This window comes from Tupaia chinensis, unplaced genomic scaffold, assembly GCF_000334495.1.
Source record: "Tupaia chinensis unplaced genomic scaffold, TupChi_1.0 Scaffold143758_1, whole genome shotgun sequence".
In the NCBI taxonomy this organism is placed as follows: Eukaryota; Metazoa; Chordata; class Mammalia; order Scandentia; family Tupaiidae; genus Tupaia; species Tupaia belangeri.
The window spans coordinates 2,154,140-2,173,554 of NW_006203607.1; the positions used below are offsets into that span (position 1 = coordinate 2,154,140).

The 19,415-nt window shown below is 46.3% G+C and overlaps 2 protein-coding genes across 8 annotated transcripts in view; both read right to left on the reverse strand.

Moving 5' to 3' along the window:
- Positions 1-1,942: 1,942 nt before the first annotated feature.
- Positions 1,943-7,262, reverse strand: TMCO2 (transmembrane and coiled-coil domains 2). Of its 2 annotated transcripts, none has more exons than XM_006164944.2 (2): positions 6,926-7,262; positions 1,943-2,307 (listed from the first exon to the last, which is right to left on the reverse strand). In XM_006164944.2, exons 1-2 carry the CDS (start codon positions 7,160-7,162, stop codon positions 2,053-2,055), a joined length of 492 nt encoding a protein of 163 aa, XP_006165006.1. In that variant the 5' UTR covers positions 7,163-7,262; the 3' UTR covers positions 1,943-2,052. The 2 variants fall into 2 exon arrangements, with proteins under 2 accessions (XP_006165006.1, XP_006165005.1); XM_006164943.2 differs by having other exon boundaries at positions 1,943-2,370.
- An 8,919-nt stretch (positions 7,263-16,181) lies between these two features.
- RLF (RLF zinc finger) overlaps positions 16,182-19,415 on the reverse strand; it is a 95,208-nt gene continuing 91,974 nt past the window's right edge. For all 6 annotated transcript variants that reach the window (XM_027766901.1, XM_006164945.3, XM_027766898.1 and 3 more), the window contains one exon: positions 16,182-19,415. In XM_027766901.1, the coding sequence (XP_027622702.1) occupies positions 16,656-19,415 (2,760 nt within the window). In that variant the 3' untranslated portion in view covers positions 16,182-16,655.

The window sequence follows — 19,415 nt, forward strand, 5'->3', positions numbered from 1 at the left end:
TCAGATGACGACACTGTTAGGTCCCTCCCTGTGTGCATCCACCTGGCCTTGCACTGAGTGCACTGGACAGGGTAGTCCCATCTCACGCAGGGCTTGCATTTTAATGCGCGAGCTAGGCACAGATTACTGACAATCAGATTTACTCCTGGCAATCCCTTAGGAAAGGGCCACTTGGGGGACCGGCAGTTAGTATAATGGCTATGTCACTGGGCTCCCATGTAGTGGACCGCGATTCGAGTCTCGGACCCGGTGGCTTAAACTCACGCCAGGCACATGTGCGTGCATGCCCAAGATCCCGAGAGGAGAAGGGATTATGGCGTGGCCATTCCCCCTAGGCGGTGATTTTTCGCTGTCTCGCTGTCTCTCTGTCTTTCTGGCGAGTGCACGCGTCCTATAGCAAAAACCTCTCCAAAAAAAGAAAAAGAAAAAAAAAAGGAAGGGGCCACTTGGGAGACTGCTGTATTGTCACTTATTTTTGTCTTTTTTTATTTTATGCCATAAGGTATGTGAGCTTGCTGAGAGAGACACAGAGAGAGGGGAAAATGAGAATTCACCCCCAGGCAGTATGGCCATGCTGCAATCTCTTCTCCTCCACTCTCCTTTCTGGATTTTGGACATGTGCGTACACACACACCTGGCATGATTTTCAAGTCATCTGGTCCAAGACGCCAATGCTGATGTGGGAATCCAGTACCTTAACCACTGCTCCGCCTGCTGGTCCCTATTGTACTGTCTCTTGTTTAGCAGCATAAACCATTTTTCTCCACTATGGCAATAAATCACTTTTAAAAAAAATTATTATTATTATTATTTATAATTTGCTATAGGGCACATGTGCTTACCAGAGAGAGAGAGAGAAAGAGAAAATGCAGGCTGCCAGGTGTGGGACTTGAACCATGGTTAGCCATGGGGGAGTCCAGTGCCTTAACCACCACGCCACCCACTGGCCCCAATCACCAAACATATTTTCTTTAGGTGTGAGGTGGTTACAAAGTGTTTTGAGTGACCATAATCACATTTATTGTGGCAAATATTGCTCACACTAAAAGGCTCGTGGAATCAGATCTTGCAGGCTGCCAGGTGTGGGACTTGAACCATGGTTAGCCATGGGGGAGTCCAGTGCCTTAACCACCACGCCACCCACTGGCCCCAATCACCAAACATATTTTCTTTAGGTGTGAGGTGGTTACAAAGTGTTTTGAGTGACCATAATCACATTTATTGTGGCAAATATTGCTCACACTAAAAGGCTCGTGGAATCAGATCTGCTGAGAGGACCATTTACTGCCTTCTCCCTGGAAGTCCCTCCCTCCCTCCTTCTCCCCCCTCCTCCCTCTCTCTCTCCCCCCTACTCTCATCAGGGTACGTGCTCCCGTTTTCCCTCCCTGCCAAGCCGGGTTGCATGTAAGACATTGACCCCGTGTAGCACGATCCGGCCCGCTGGATTATGGCCCTCTGCTCTGAAATTGCCTGTCAGCCCGCACGCTCCCGACGCGCTCAGGACAGAATCCCAGGAACCAGCACACAGTTGGCATGGCGTAGGCGTCGGTAAAAGTTGGATAACACGAAACGATCTCCTTTACGTCCACCCTCACCTTTGCCCACCTTCGAGTAATTAACGTAGGACACCCCTGGACCTCATATTTCCCTGAAGGCTGAGGACCAGCTCAGGGGCCAACCTACCTTCACAGGAGAGTCCAGGGCCTGGTCCTCAAGCAACATTCCCGCTTTGTGTTTACCTACCCAGCTCTTCAGTCTGGGCCTCGAGGCCGTATTCCCCACTACCCGGCCTTCTTTGCCCACCCACCCATCCACCCACCTTGATTCCAGTCTGACCATCCTTTCCTAAAGGCTCCAGCCTGCCGAGCACCATCAGCCCATGTCAACTGCCACTGTCCCCAGCATCAGCCTCACACGCACGCAAGTGGAAGCTGGGCCTACAGCACATGAGCCAGCCCGTGCAGGGTGACTTCAATATAGTCCTCTATCTTTATTGACACACCACCGCACACAGGAGGGGAACTGTGCTTTTCTGGAGAAGACGGGAGTCCGTCACATTTCCGACGTGGACGTGAAGCCCGAGGTGGGCAGCGGGCTCTGGCAGTCGGAGCAGCTGCAGTAGGGCTCGGAGGAGCACTCCTTCCTCGTGGCAGGCTTCTGGGCGACGATCATCCCTTCCAGGTCCTTCACTTTGTTTTCCACCGTCTGAAGTTTTTTCAGAATTTTTTCTTGCAGACCCAAGGACAGGATGAAATTAGTGCCGTCTTGAAGTTGGAGACCACCACTTTCTGGGTTGACCAGCAATGCCTGAAAAAAATCTGAGCCCTTCTTGTAAAGGTTGTAGAGTGTGACCACAAATAACAACATTTTCTAAAATGAAACAGAAGTCGAGCGTTACTTGCTTGGTCACGCGAATGCCATAGTTCTGTTTAGATGAGAAAGAAAACAAAAACCCAATGGCTGCGATACCTCGTTCCCATGCCACGCCTTCCATCCCACAAAATATCTCACACCTGAGAGGTTATTCTAACAGACACTGTTCCCGCCGCACGCGTGGCTCTGCGCCTTGCCTGGCTCCTCGACCGGGCATGACCTGCCGAGGCAGGGAACCAGAACCAACACCTTCCAGTTTGGACCCTGTCATGGCCCAAGGTCATATGTTGGAAGTGGACAGCCAGGACTGGAATCCAGGAATTCTCACTTCCAAGAATACTTCTAAGACACAGTGGTTGGACAAACTGGATTTCCTGGTCATGGTGGGGGAGAGATAAATTTAAAAACTATATATTAAGGGGGCCGGCAGGTGGCATGATGGTACACGGCCAACTGCGGTTTACATCCTGGATCTGGCAGCTTGCTTTCTCACTGCCTCTCTCATCAAATTAAAAAATAATAATAATGGAGGATGGCAGGAGGCATGGTTGTTAAGGATGCTGGACTCCCCCGTGGCTAACTGCAGTTTGAGTCCTGGACCTGGCAGCTTGCTTTCTCACTTTCCTTTTCTCTCTCTCTGTCTCTCTCCAGTCAAACTAAATAATAGTAATGATAATAAATAAAATTAAATAATTCTCTCTCTCTCTCTTTTTAGAGAGAGATTTTTGCTATAAGTGCATGTGCTAAATGGTGAGACAGAGAAGGTCAGAGAGACAGAAAAGAAGAAATCACCCCTTGAGGGGGACGGCTACACCACAATCTCTTCTCCATTCTCCTCTCGGGATTTTGGGCACACACACACCTGGCATGGTTTAAGCCACTGGGTCCAGGACTCAAACTGTTCTTGATGGTGTGGGAGTCTAGCGAAATAACCATTGTGCCATCTGCTGGCCCCTAAAATTAAATAATTCTTTTTGAGAAGTTTTTCCTAAAGGTCGCATACACTTGCCAGAAAGACAGAGAGAGACAGAGACAGAAAGCAAGAAATCACCCCCCAGAGGGGATGACCATGCCACAATCCCTTCTCCTTTCTCTTGGTCTCAAATTAAATAATTCTTTTTTTTTTTCAAATTAAATAATTCTTAAAAATAAATAAATAATAAAAATAGTCCTTATAGAAACCAGCAGTTGGCGTAATGGCTATGTCTCTGGACTTCCATGTAGTTGACTGCGGTTTGAGTCCTGGACCTGGTGGCTTAAACTCATGCCGGGCGTGTGTGCGTGCGTGCCCAAGATCCCGAGAGGAGAATGGAGGAGAAGGGACTGCGGCGTGGCCATCCCCCCTGGAGGGTAGTTTCTTGCTTTCTGTCTCTCTGTCTTTCTGTAGAAAACAAAACAAAACAAACAAACAGAAACAAAAAAAAAAAACAAAAAACAAAACTCTTAAAAAAAAATCCTTATATATTACACACACATACATACTAGGACAGATTCTTACCAGGATAAAAAGAAAACCAGCCATCTCTTTCCTTGTAATAACTAGCACTGCCTTTTGGATGCGTGTGTGCTAAGCTTTACACATGATATCTCCCTAACCCACAAGACCATTCTGTGACAGAGGCAGGCTAGCAAGCCCCCCTGCCCCCCACGTGTCAGGGAAAGGGCGGAGAGCTTGAGGGACTGCCCTCAGGTCTCAGGGTGAGGTATGAGCCCAAACGGTCTGACTCCCCACTCGTTCTCGGCCACTCTGTAAACTGCCTTTTTCTCTCAGCCTGGGTGTCTGTGGGCCTGCAAATTCATCCTCCTGAGTGAGTGAAACCCAGAATTAAACAAGGGTCTGTTTTCCTGCCTTCCATCCTCCTGTTTGCTGAAATGCAAGTACGTATGTACATATAGACACGCACACATATATGCACACACACATTTCTGTTAGAATTTAGTTCTATTGAATTACATTAAATAAGATTGTAGAGAACAATTTGAATTTGAAATCCTAAAAATTTGGTTCAAATCCCGTCTTTACTGACACTTATGAACTATGTGAGTTTGAGTAGGTTGTAACCAAGTTCCTTCACCTCCAAAGGAAGAGGATTATCCCTGTCTTACCGGCTACATGGGGTTTGATGTAAAAAGAAAATGCATGCAGACACGTTTCCTGAGTAACAGCAACATTTGAAAATGAGGGAATGCTGCAGAGTAAAGCAGTAATCACTGCTCTCAGCACTTACTGAGTAAACCACGTGGTCTTTAAGAACGCATCTTTCTTTTTTTTTTTTTGAAGAGGTTTTTTGCGATAGGGCACGTGCACTCGCCAGACAGAGAGAGACAGAGAGACAGAAAGCGAGAAATCACCCCCCAGGGGGGATGACCATGCCGCAATCCCTTCTCTTCCATTCTCTCAGGATCTTGGGCACGTGCGCACACGCGCCCGGCGTGAGTTTTAAGCAGCCAGGTCTGGGATGCGAACCACCGTCAACTACATGGGAGACCAGTGACATAGCCATTATGCTAACGGCTGGTCCCAGAAAGCATTTTTCAAGGCCAGCGGATGGCATAGTAGTTATGTCACTAGACTCTCACATGGCCCACTGAGGTTTAAATCTGGTACTGGTGGCTTGAAACTCATGCCAGGCGTGTGTGCATGTAAGCCCAAGATCTCAGGAGGAGAACGGAGGAGAAGGGATTGCAGCGAAGCCATCCCCCTGGGGGGTGGTTTCTCAGTTTCCCTCTCACTGTTTCTCTCTCTCCCCAGTGAGTGCATGTGTGCTAAAACAAAAACCTCTATTAAAAAATAAGAAGGAGGAGGAGGAGGAGGAGGAAGAGGAAGAGGAAGAGGAGGGAGAAGAGGGAGAAAAGGGAGAGGAGGAAAAGGAGGAAGAGGAAGAAGCTTTGTGTCTCTCTGGCCAAATTAAAAATAAATGAATGAATAAAATTAAATAAAGTAGTTCTTTAAAGAAAAAAAAGGAAGCTAAGAAAGCCATTTTTCTCTATCAAAGTGAGGTGTTTTTTTACCTCCTTAGGATGTGTGTACTTACTGGTGAGAGACAGAGAGAGGGAAAGTGAGAAACCACTCCTCAGGGAGAGTGGCCACACTGTAGTCCCTTCTCCATTTTCCTCTCGGGATTTAGGGCACTCACACACACGCGCCTGGTGTGATTTTCAAGCCAGCAGTCTGGGGTTCCAACTACAGTCAGTCATGTGCATGTCCAGTACCTTAACCACCATGCCACCCACTGGCCCCAAGATAGTATTTTTCTAAAAGTCATCTCTTTAAAAAAAAAAAAGAGAGAGAGAGAGAAAGAGAGAGAGAGTTATATGAGTCTGCTATGAGTTTTAAGCCACTTGGTCTGGGACTCAAACCACAGTAGCCTATATGGGAGTCCAGAGCCCTAGCCACTATGCCACCTGATGGCCTTGAGATGTATTTTTAAAAGTCACCCTTAAATCCTGTCTCCTTAAATGTCTACTGAACCTCAGTGCTCCCCAGATTTCTCATTCTCCCTGTGAAAATAACCTCTATCCATTTTGTGAAATGGGTGAGATTCCCAAAGCGCTTGGATGATACATAAGCTGCTACTTGTGGTGAGAACACGGAAGTATGTGGAAGTATGTGAAGTCCTGTTTCTCACAATCGTATTCCTCTCCCCAGGAGACCTGCTTGTTTATGGAGACTTCTCTGGTTAAAACACAAAAACGAACCAGAGGCAATGGGAGAGGAAGGACGAAAGGACACCCCCAGCCCATTATACCACAGTGCCTGGACTACGCACACAGGCCCACTCGGAAATCAGTAAGGGATCGAGTCCATGTGGGGAAAGGCTCCCTGCGCAGGTTACGGACATGCGTGACCTATTTTATTATAGTAGATAAGTCAAAGGCCATCACAAGAAAAACGGAAAAGCTTGCTTGCTTGGTTTTTTTTTTTTTTTTTAGAGATTTTTGCATGTGTGCTCACTGGAGAGACGGAAAGACAGAGAGACAGAAAGTGAGACATCAACCCCTAGGGGGATGGTCGCTTGCCATCCCTTCTCCTCCATTCTCCTCTCGGGATTTTGGGCACGCACGCATGCATACGCACCCAGGATGAGTTTTAAGCCACCGGTCTGGGACTCAAACCACAATAGACTACACGGGAGTCTATCAATGTACCAATTATGCCACCTGCTGGTCCCGAGAAAGAGCATTTTTATGCTCAAAATGTAACTGGTGGAGATTTTCAAGAAAAATTGGTTTCAACCAATGTAAAAAACCAAGGTCCACGCTTGCTCACCTACATGATCTCAAAGCTGAGTGGTGACAACTGGGAAAGAACGAACGGATCTCGTTACAATATCTAAATCTCTCTGTAAGAAAAAAGGATGGGGCCAGCAGGTGGCGTGGTGGTTAAGGCGCTGGACTCCCACATGGCTGACCACAGTTGGAGTCCCGGCCCTGGTGGCTTGCTTTCTCCCTTTCCTTGTCTCTGTCTCTCTCTGGTCAAAATTTAAAAATAATGATAATAAATAAAATGAAACAAATAATTCTTTAAAGAAATGAAAGGAAAGAGGACAACCTGAATGGACCGGACGCTTCGTTTCCACAGGGCATATAGTCCTATCGCCAACAACAGCAAGAAGGAGACCCCCAGGATGACTTGTACTGCCGGAGCGAGGTTTTCCAGCAGCCCCAGATTCATTTGCTGAGGCGTGCTGGTCTCTCCCAGGAAGGTTGCTTGTATCCAATTCCATATTGTGTTCAGAGAGAGAGAGTCTAAGAGGCCGTCCCAGGAAGAAGGTGAAGATGTTGACATTTCAGCAAGACAGCGGCTCCAGGAACTACATGTGCAGAGGCGTCGGGAATCCAGGTATGCGTTAGGCAGAGTGGCCGGAAGCCAGGCGCTCTGGGCCACTGTGAGCTGTGCTTTGTGATGTCACTGTCCCTAAGGTCAGCTTGCTCCACACTCACCCAGGGAGCCTTCTCAATCAAAGCCCACCAGGCGCTCAGGCTTCCGGGCCCTTCATACGCTTTCTCTGACCTCTGGCTGCGCCTCGCTCTGGCACGGCTCCTCCTAGAGAGCCTCCTGCAGCGGTGGAGACATCTCCGTCTGCCCGTCCAGGACTGCAGTCACAGTCACTTGAAACGTGGAGTGTAACCAAAGGGCTGGATTTTACGTTTTACTACAATTTCAATAACCACATTGTTTATCTTCTTGGAGAGTGTCGATACAGAACACTTCCAGCAATCATGAAATGGACGGCAGTTACTCTCACATGAGAAATGAAAACACTAAGTTGCATTGAGTGGAAATGCGAGGAGGAAGAATTTAAAAGAGGGCTTGTGTATGTGTGCGTATACACGTACCTGGTGTTTCTTGTTTTGTTTTAAAAAATTTTACATTTTATTTTATGCATCATTATTTTTTTCTTTTTAATTTGATGAGACAGAGAGAGAAAGAGAAAGCTACCAGGTCTGGAACTCGAACTGCAGTCAGCCATGTGTGAGTCCAGCACCCCAACCACCATGCCACCTTGCCGGTCATTTTTGGTTTATTTTTTAAGGTTAAGACGTCACTATCTTGGGAGCCAGCAGGTGGCATGGTGGGTAAGGTGCTGGACTCCCACATGGCCAAAGGCAGTTCAAGTCCCAGACCTGGTGGCTTGCTTTCTCTCTCTCTGGTAAGCAAATGTGCCCTATAGAAAAATAAAAAAATAAACAAACACATTAAATGAATAATTCTAACAACAACAACAAAAAAAGACATCACTGTCATGCTTCTCCTGCCTCAGTTCCCAAGTACCTGGGACCATAGGTATGTGCCACCATGCCCATCTTTTAAATTTTATTATTATTTTAGTTTTTGCTTTAGGGCATGTATGCTTGCCAGAGAGAAAGAGAGAGAGAGAGACATAGAAAGAGAGAGAGAGGGAAAGTGAAAAATCACCCCCCAGAGGGAATGGCCATGCCACAATCTTTTCTCTCCCATTCTCCTCCCACTATCTTGGGCACACACACACATATGTGCCCAGCGTGATTTTTCAAGCCACTGGGTCTGGGATTCGAACTATGATATGCCATGTGAGAGTTCAGCAATGTAACCACTATGTAATCTGCTGGCCCCTCCACATCCATCTTTTTTAGGGTGGGCCAGGATTGGAGCCCGGGTCTCCCAGGCAGTTTCAGCCAGGAGCATCCGGAGTATGCTCCCATAACCTGAGAGCTTTCTTCCTAAAAATATGTTTTTTGCCAGAGAAGGCGTTAGCATCTCCCGAGAGAGACAAAGTGAGAAAGCACTCCTGGGCACGTCCCAACCTCTCCTCTCCTTTTGGGGTTCTGGGCAAACCCACACATATGCCCCCATGTGCTTCTCAAGTCACGGGCCAGTCCTTAAACCGTGTAGTTGGCAATGTGGGGCCCAGCACCTTCCCCATGCCACATGCTGGCCAGAGGGCTTTCTGTCATTCCCTGGGGGGATGTGGAAGGTCACTACTGAGTCGTTTCCTGGCATTCCTTCCTTTTCAGAGGTCACTGTTGTTTAGAAACTGTGACCTTTGGAAAGGCTTTTTGCATACTTAGCCCTTGTTTTATCTATGTACAGAAAAGGGTTCCACCTCCTTTACAAATTTTGTATTAGGAACAACAACAACAAAAACTTTTTGTGCACTTTGTAAAGAGTTGTGTGCTACAGTGTCAACCGTGGGACATGTTAGGCACTGTTACTGACTAGCACCTACCGACCTACCTACTCCTCAGCAAGGCGGTACTAAGATATAACACGTGGGGGCCAGCAGGTGGTGTGGCGGTTACCTCACTGGACTCCCACATGGCTGACTGCAGTTCGAGTTCTGCACTCGGTGACTTGAAACATCCTGGGTGTGTGTGCATGCGTGCCCAATATACCGGAGAATGGAAAAGGGGTTGTGGCATGGCCGTCCTCCCTGGGGGGCGATTTCTCGCTTTCCCTCTCACAGTCTCTCCTCCAGTGAGCTCATGTTCCCTAAGGCAAAAACCTCTTAAAAAAAAAAATATATATATATACATACACACATATATGTATATATAATCTGTTTGCCAAAAGCTTTCATGAGAAAGGATAGTTTACGTTCAAGGATATAATCTAAACTTCAAGATCAGATGACAAAGACGGCAAGAACCCAAGAGCTTGTGCCCAGAGGAGGGGCACAATAAGAAAGGGTCAGTGAAGACAGTTGTTTTTTTTTTTTTTTTTTTTTTTTTTTTTACATTTTTAGGATTTTGCCACAAGGCACATGCACTTGCTGGAGAGAAACAGATAGAGGGAAAATGAGGAATCACCATCCCCCCCCCACCCCAGTGGGGATGGCCACGCCACAATCCCTTCTCCATTCTCCTGGGATTTTCGCAGCATGCACATGCATACAGTGTGATTTTCAAGCTATTGGGTCCAGGACTCCAGCTGTAGTTGGCCTGTGGCAGTCTAGTGCCTTAACCACCGTGCCACCTGCTGGCCCATGACAATTTTTTTCTTTTTAAGAGAGATTTTTGCTATGGTGAGTGTGCTCTCGCAGAGAGACAGAGAATGAGAGAGCGAGAGAGAGAGAGGAAGTGAGAAATTGCCCCCCATGGGGGATGGCCATGCCACAGTCCCTTTTCCACCATTCTCCACTCAGGATTTCGGGCACGGGCACACATGCACCTGGGACGAGTTTTAAGCCACGGGGTCTGGGACTCAAACCATGGTCGACTATGTGGGAGTTCAGTGATGTAACCATTATGCCATCTGCTGGTCCCAACAAATTTAATTTTTTTTTTTTTTTGGAGAGGTTTTTGCTATAGGGCGCATGTGCTCGCCAGACAGACAGAGAGAGGCATAGAGACCGAAAGCGAGAAATCACCCTCCAGGGGGGATGGTCACACTGCAATCCCTTCTCCTCCATTCTCCTCTTGGGATCTTGGGCACGCACGCACACGCACCCGGCATGAGTTTTAAGCCACCGGGTCCGGGACGTGAACCGCGGTGGTCGACTACGTGGGAGTCCAACGACATAGCCATTACGCTAACTGCTGGTTTTCCCTGACAAATTTAATTTTTAAAAACTTCTGATTCGAAGTCAGCAGGTGATGTGCTGATTGGTATGCTAGAATCTCACATGGCCAACCACAGTTCAAGTCCTGAATCTGGTTGCTTGCTTTTTCACTTTCATTCTCTCTTTCTCTGGTTAAGTTAAAGAATAATAAAAAATAAAATTAAGTAAATAATTCTTAGAAAACAACTGATGCTAGGAACCAGCAGTTAGCGTAATGGCTATGTCGCTGGACTCCCACGTAGTCGACCGCGGTTTGCGTCCTTAAAACTCACGCCGGGCGTGTGTGTGTGCGTGCCCAAGATCCCGAGAGAATGGAAGAGAAGGGATTGCGGCGTGACCATCCTCCCCGGGGGGGTGATTTCTCGCTTTCTGTCTCTCTGTCTCTGTCTGGCGAGCGCATGCGCCCTAGAGCAAAAACCTCTCCAAAAAAGAAAACAATTGATGCTATACAAGATAGGGACATGGACGTCAGCCGCCACGGATTCCAAATTGTTCATATGGGTTGAAGGAGAGAAAGAGCAGAACAGAGAAGCCTGGTGGGGAAGAGGTAACTATTTCCCTCTGACAGGAGGGGGCGTGGGGAGTTGCTTGCCAGAAAATAGGGTCTAAAATGCTGTTGGAAATGTCGTAGTTATGTAAGGTGACGTGACTCACTGGCTTAGGAGAGACTGAGCATAGTCAGAACCCTTTCTAGCGAGAATGTTATTCAAGTAACACCAGGAAGATCTGATTGTCACAGGTTAAACACAGGTCACAAACCATTAAAGAATGCTAACTAGAAACTTTTTGGAAAAAGGGTGTAACAATGGAATCGTTTCCCGAGATTCCCTATACTAGATAAAATGAAGGACTGGGCCAGTCCCATGACCTGTGATTAACGGAGATAGAACCCACATGCCTATCCTGGTTTGAATCCTGGATTCGAGCGTGTGCACGCATGCCCCAAGTCCTGTCAGGACGGAGAAACAGGAGGAATGCAGAGTGCACACCGTGAGGGACTCTTTCTCCTCTCCTTCTCTCTCTGGTGAGCACCTGTGCCCCCAGGTCAGGGGCGGGGGGGGGTGTCAGGGGAGGAGAGTTATGTGGCATCTATACTTGACTTTTAAAGCATTTAACACAATTATAGTTATTTCGTGTAATTTTTGGTTGAACTCAAGGAAGACAAGAACCATGTCTGTTTTATTGACTATAAATTTATCCCTTGCTTTTTGCGCATAGTAGGTATTCGAATTTTTTTAAGTCAGTGCACATATCTTCATAGCAAAACTGTTCATCAAATTATCTATCATAATTGTGGTATTTGTACAGAAACATTACAAAGTAACTGTTAAGAGAGGTTATCGGAGGCCAGCTCTGCGCTCTGGTGTTTAAGCCAGTCAGATCCCACATGGCCAAACGCATGGTTCAGGTCCCAGACCAGTGGCTTGAGAAACATGCCAGGCGTGTGTGTGTATGTGCTCAGAATCACAAAAGGCGGGAGAGATGGAGGGAGATTGCAGCATAGTGTGGCCATTCACCCTCTGGAGCATTTTCTCCTCTCTCTTTTTTTTTGGAGAGATTTTCACTGTAGGGCGCGTGTGCTCGCCAGACAGACAGAGAGAGACATAGAGACAGAAAGCGAGAAAACACCCCCCAGGGGGGATGGTCACGCCACAATCCCTTCTCCTCCATTCTCCTCTTAATTTGCTATAGGTACTCTTCCACTTGACCAGAGAGACAGACAGAGAGATAGAGAGAGAGAGAGAGAGAGAGAGAAAGCAAGCCCCCAGGTTCAGGACTCAAACTGCAGTCGGCCAAGTGGGAGTCCAGCACCTTAACCACCTCACCACCTGCCAGCCTCTCTCCTCTTCCTCTTTCTCAGCCTCTGGCAAGAGCCTACATATTCTAGGAAAAAAAAAAAAAAGGCTTGAGGCCTGGCCATAGTGGTGCGGGCAGTAGGGTACCACTGTGTGACAATGGAGCCAGACCCTAGGTTGCCCTGCACATGCCAGGTATACCCACAATTCCGGCCGGTGTGTGGAAGGCTGGGGGAGGACTGTGGCCTAAGACCCTGGGCTATTGGGGTCCCTGCCTATTTCTCATGAAAGAAAGCAATATACTGGGAACCAGCAGTTAGCGTAATGGCTATGTCGTTGGACTCCCACGTAGTCGACCACAGTTCGCGTCCCGGATCCGGTGGCTTAAAACTCACACCGGGCGCGTGTGCGTGCGTGCCCAAGAGAGGAGAATGGAGGAGAAGGGATTGCGGTGTAACCATCCCCCCTGGGGGGTGATTTCTCGCTTTCTGTTTTCTGTCTGTCTGGCGAGCGCACGCCCCCTGTAGCAAAAATCTCTCCAAAAAAAAAAAAGAAAGCAATATACTTTAAAAAAGTCTTGGGAGCATGGTGGATCTGGGTCCAAACTTGGACCTATTCAGTAACCTTGTTACTTTGGACAAGTAATTTAACCTGAGGCTCAAATATCTTCATTTGTAAAGGGAGAATAATTCCAACCCTGTGGAGTCATAATGAAGATTCAGTAATTTGTGTCCAAGAGCCATGCCATACATACAGGAAAGGGCAATCTTCAGTAGTAACTATAGACCACGTGTCATCAATCTTGAGTATAAGGTGCTTCAAAGAAAATCTTGTAAAAACAAACGTCATCTCCTGTTTGACTTTCTCTTGGACACCTGGACACGTCCACTGATGAATTTATCACGATGACAGGCATTTCAGGCCACCTGTAATCGTGCTATCCATCAACCAGCTGTCACAGTCACGTCCACTCCGTAGTCTTCCACATCATGCTTTGTTACAACTTAACTTAAGCAATGTCTGCTTTCAAGCTTTCCTAAGGTTCTTTGTTGCCTTTCAAACAAAATCCAAAGTCTAGATGACTTCAGGCCACTAAACACCTGGCTCCTGCTTAGCCACCCAACCTTCCGTACTGTCCCTCTCCCATTCACTCTCAACGGCAGCGACAGCAGTCTCATCACTGTCACTCATGATGTCACACCACGCTCTGGCCCCACACACGTTGTACACAGTGAGTGACCATCTTCCTGAGCCTGGCGAACCTTTCAATTCTTCAGTTTCAGTTTAAACATCACTTCATCAGGAAGCTTTTGTGGTTCTCTTTCTTGGCCTGGGGCTTTTTCGACAGTGCTTTTAGTGAACTATTTGTAGTATCTTCTACATGCCTGTCTTCCCTACCGACTCTATGATGCAGAAGACGTCCTAAGTTTTCTTCACTTAGCACCCAGGGACTAGCTGGGTAAGTATCTGGCTTCTCACTCACTCAGCTTCCCTGTGCCTCTGGTTTCTCTTTTCCAGGTGAAACCTGCCCAATACATGACAACAGGTTTGGTTTTGCACAAATTTTGCTTATTTTTAGTTTGCCCTAGGCATGTTTGCCAGAGACAGAGACAGGGAGAGTGAGAAAACACCCCCCAGAGGGGATGGCCACACTGCATTCCTTCCCCTCTTGGGACTGTGGGCCTGCAGGTGAGCTTGGCACTTTTTAAGCTGCTGGATCTGGGACTCGAACAGCACAGGTAGCCATGTGGGATCCAGCCACCTTAACCTCCATGCCACAGGCTGGTCAAATGTTGACAGGTTTTCAAATCTCCTGGCTATTCTGGTTATCTTCCTCAGACTGGTACAGACTCCCAAATGCAGTCACAGAATCCACTCTTGAGGTGTAGAGCCCTCTTCTAGACCTAAACAGACCCCACTTTACATGAGAGTGTGAAGCAGTGGCATAAAGCCGAGGCACCACAGGTTACCTCGGGGTGGGAGGAACTTTTCTTCTAGACTTCTCAAAAAGGCAGCAAACGTAACTTTTGCAAAGGTTAGTGACCAGAGCTATGCACACGTGTTCCATCTCCACAGTCAAAGGAGGCAATGACAACACCGGGTGGGGCTGCGGAGCAGGACCGGCCAGACTCGGCTTTTACCTACACTGCAACCTCTCTCGCCAACTCACGTTTAATTACACAACTGTGGTGTTTGGGGTACTTCGAATACTGCCTGTAACTTTCCGTGATTCCTTCACAGTAAGTGCCCCTCTCTGAGTCTTCCAGTCAGACGAGATTGGGGACTGGGTCCCATCTCTTTGTCAGCTAAGCAAGACACTTCATCTGTTAAATAAGGACAACAGGACCTACTTCGTGGGTTATGAAAATTCAATGGGATAATCTTATGTAAAGTGCTAAAAACTGTAATTACCCTTAATTCTCACAGCAGTCCCTACTTTGTATTCCAGACCAGTGCTCCTAGAACTTTTCTGTGCTATGGACCATCTGGAGATCTTACTGAAATGCAGATTTTGGTCCAGTTAAGTCTGGAATGGAGCCTGAAATTCTACATTTATTCAATTATTTTGCTGTAGGGCATATGCATTCACCAGAGAGAGGAAAAGTGAGAAATCACCTGCCCCACGCACATGTTCCTGGTGTAATTTTCAAGCTGCCAGGTCCAGGATTTGAACTACGATCATCAATGTGGGAATCCAGTGCTTTAACCATCACATCACCTACTGGCCCTAAGCTTTTTTTTTTTTCAATGGGCCATGGGACAGGCCCCAAACAAAGTTTAAGGGTCAGAGAAAGGTATTGAAAAGCTAACCACAGGGAGAATAGGACGGAGAAGCATGTTTGAGTAAGCTAATAGACGTGGCTGAAAAGCTCACATGGAACAGAGGATAAAGTCGCTCAATTTTTAAGGACATATTACTATCCTTATCAGACAAGGGTGTCCCTCAAAGATCAATTCATCTTGGCTTTCCATCCTCTTCTAAAACACTTATTCTTTTTTTTTTTAATTGCACCTCAATTGGCTACATCACTATCAAAGTTTTCTTCAAATGCTTTTTATTCTACAAGCGCCAAGAATTCGGTATCTTCTTAAACATTTCAACTTTATCTACTTTTCCCCTCTGCCACGCTAGTACAGATCCTCACCAAGTTTGCCTCAATGATTTGAAGTCATTGTTTTCCATTCTCAACTTCTCAAAGCCCGCTCTACATCATCAAGTGCTCTATAAATGAACTTGAATGTGTTACTTTGCTTAACATCCTTCAAAGGCTCTCAAGTGACTACAGATTCAAGTCCAAATGGCTCCAGTGCTCATGGTGTGGTTCTTGCCTGTTCATCTCTACAATAATCTCACCCTTCCCGCTGTGCCCCCCTCCTTTTTGAGAGATTTTTGCTACAGGGCGCATGTGCTCTCTGGAGAGTCGGAGAGACAGAGAGACAGAAAGCGAGAAATCACACCTTGAGGGGATGGCCCCACCACAATCCCTTCTCCTCCATTCTCAGAATTTTGGGTACACACACATGCACACGTACGTGTAGTTAAGTTTCAAGACACCAGGTTCAGGACTTGAACCACAGCCAGCCATGAGAGTCCAGCACCTTAACCACCACACCTGCCGGTCTCATGCTCCTTTTACTGCCAGTGTATCAGATTATTTGTAGTTTCCTGGAAAGGCGCCATCATCCCCCCGTCATGTTCTGCTCAGTACGCCCCCTCCTCTACACCTGGGTCAGCTTCCTCCATTGACAACTATCTTAATTTCCAGAGCTAACTAACTACTCAGTCTCAGAATTTTCATTCCACAAACATCTTAAGACAAGGGTCATCCAAAAGAAACCTTGATCTGAACAGTTTGGTCGGTAAGAAACAAAAAATTACAGGGGTAAAATATTAGTGCACATTCCAGAAAATACGAGTGCAATTCCAGTTGGCATGTGGCATGACAACTCATTGTGAGTAAACAAGAAGTGGGTGAAAAATTGTAATTTATTGAAACTCAACTCAAAAAATATAAGATGCTGTAGTGTACAATATATTACACAAAGCACCCTCGGGTGCACATTCAAGTCAAGTAAGAACTCCATATCCCTCTCCCTAACCCTCCCACCCTGGGACCTTAGTATCTGCTCCATAAACAATCATGCACACTTAATTTGAAAAAGGAAGCCCCAGTATATTTTGATGTATTAATTAGCACCAAACAAGAGTACAGTTCCATTTTTTTTTTTAATAAACAAAAAAAAAACCCAATCAATAAACCAACTGGAGAGCTAATGGACTCAGCCAATACTGCTGACATAGATATTATACATTCATGTAAATACACAGCCTATTCTACCCTAAACAACAGTGTGTGGCTGGGTCTCAGCCTTTGTTCAAGTTGGCAATTTGTCCCCATGTTGCAGTGTTGGAGTCAGTCTGTTTCTACAACAAAATTGCTGTTCAGGAACTTCCTACACAAAGTTCATCTGTCTTTTTTGTTGGAAACAAGTCTAAAATTGGCGTGGAAAACTTAGATCTTTCAAGGACAACCACTGGCCGAAGATAATGAAGCTGTTTTAAGGCAAGCTCTCCACAGTCTGTTAATGCTTTGTCCAATACAACCCTCAGGTTTTCTAAGGAAGGAACTGTTGTTGTTTCAGCTACTATCAAAGGTGGGATTGCAGTCAGATTCTCATGAATTGTAGAATCACTGGAAGGATGAGGTATGTCGACTTCAGGATCATTGTCATTCACCACAGTATCTGCCATAACACTCCCCGTTAAGTCATGACTGGGCTGTGAAGAATTATTTAATGTTAAGTGCTCTGAAGGTTCCCAATCATCGAAATCATCGTCCTTCTCTTCACTTTCCTGAATAAATTTCAGGAATGAAGATTCAAATCCCATAGGTTTATAAGTCTTCAAATCAAACGACCTGGGCTGCGAATGCTTCCTAAAATTCTCTTTTGGAACATGGGTGAAATTTTTTACAGTGTTTTCTTGCCCTGAACTATGCTGCCCAGTTTCTGAGTCTTTGATCCTTGGTAAAGGCAGCTGGAAACTTGTGAAGTAAGTTCCACTTTCAGTCCCACTGGGATTAGGTATGGAATTTTCTATTTTACAGGGAGGAGGCTGAACCATATTACATGGTTCCAAAGAAGTGGTTTCTGAGCTGTGGTTACATTTCAAAGTCCCCCGGTAGAGCAGAGGATCTGCATCAAATGCTGGACTGCTTTCTGTACACCCTTTTGGGCCTCCATCCCTTTCCCCTGGGTGAGAGGCCTCAGTGTTCTGGAGGGGTATGCTACTGCCCCCTGGCGGATGGCTGTGCTTTGTGTGCTCTGACTCACAGCTGCTGCCTTCTTCTTTCTTTATACAGGGTTCTGCTTCTGAAGGGGGCTCCTCCTTAATTTTGGTACCGTACTTAACACAGACGACAAGGTTTTCCATTTGCTGCTCTAAATAGGCACTACTCATCTGATGGGTACGTTTGTAATGCCTCACGATGCTGCTCTCCAGCTTCACCACGGATAAGCAGCCTTGAACCATGCAGGGGTACTGTGTGTGCTCGGACTGCTCTACGCACATATGGATGGCTTCGGCTCTTGTTTTAAAACTAATTGGAGCTTTCTTTTCTTTGATTAAGCCACATTTTTTCGTCTTAGCATTAAACGATCTCCTTGTGGCCTGATGTTCGTGCCCCTGAGCATGAGCCGTCTGACATACCTTTTCACTCCTCAATAGCCTTTCATTGGCCACTTTCTGGCTTCTAAAAAGATCATCGTAATAGTCTTTGTGTCGATAATACACATGCTGCGAGTAATTACTGCGATGTGTGAAAATCTGGCCACAGCCATTAAGATCACAATGAATTTCATAATCTGAATGTATTTCACTTTCAATGTTATGCTGTTCCATCAAGTGGTGCTTCAACTTGCTGAATGTGTAAAAAACAGCAGGGCACTGAGGCTGGTTACAGGAAAAGCGGGCCGCAGACTCGGCCTCAGAGAGTACTTTAGGCTCTTCTGTATGGTCGAGGTTATGAGAGTCACTACAGTGCTTAGCGAGGGCTTTGGAACACAGGAAGCGCTTGTTACATTCCTTATATTTGCAAGCAAATATCTTTTTACATTTGACAAGTTCCCTTTTGGTTCTTGCTTTGTCTTTCTCTAAACACAATTGTTCTTTGTTGTACTGATGTACAGTCCTATAATGGCGAATCAAGCCTTTGAGATTGGTGAAGGAGGAATTGCAAGTTTTATGGATACAATGGAATGGTTTGTGGTACTTATTCAGAATATAGCACAGGTTTCCTTTAGCAACAGTTCGCCGGCTCCCTCTCCCCTCTCTTCCTTCTTGTTCTTCTCTATGGCTGCCTAGTGGTGATGAAATATCAGATGTTTTACTTTCCGTTTCTTCACACGATGACTCCAAATCTGTTTCTGAACTGCATTCGTCCTTTTTAGAATGACAGTGTGGCTTCTCGTTGGTACCACTGCGGGCACCTCCGAGTTCGGCAGGACAACTGTCATTCAATCTGTCTACCGAGCACGGGCCTTCGTGGTCGCATTTTTCATTATCTGATAGTTTGTGAGTTGCTCTGTCACTGCCAATCTGATGTTTATTTTTATAATGAATCCGAAGGTGTGTTTTTCTCGTAAATGACCTTTGGCAAATGTGACACTGGAATGGAGAGTACCGATGTTGAAACATGGTTAACTGAAGGACCTTTTCTTTAGAATAATTATGTTTCTTAAGATAATGCATTAACAAAGCCTCTCTGGTCACAAACTCGTATTTGCATCCTTGAAGCTCACAGAAAAAGGGCTTAGCCGCCAGCTGTGCAAGGTACTGACTTGGCACATTTTCATCTTGATTTTGGAAATTAAGGTCTGAGATGGTAGATGAGACCGACTGAAGAGACTTAGCACCACTGGACGGGTACCCCTGCAACGACCCTGAGAAAGATCCATGTGTTATTGAGTTTTTCAAGCTTAAGTGTTTCAAGCGCAACAGAAGTTCCAACATGGTATCCTCTGTACATGGCCTTTTAGAAGCACAGACAGAGGTTTCAGAATAACCTTGATGCTCTCGTTTACACTTAGCAGGGGTATTGTGATCGAGACCTTCGTCTGGGGAGTCACTGTTTGTGTCGGAGTTGGGTTTAGGTTCTATGTCAAACTTTTCAGTCGTTTGATTATGTTCGTTACCTGAACAGGG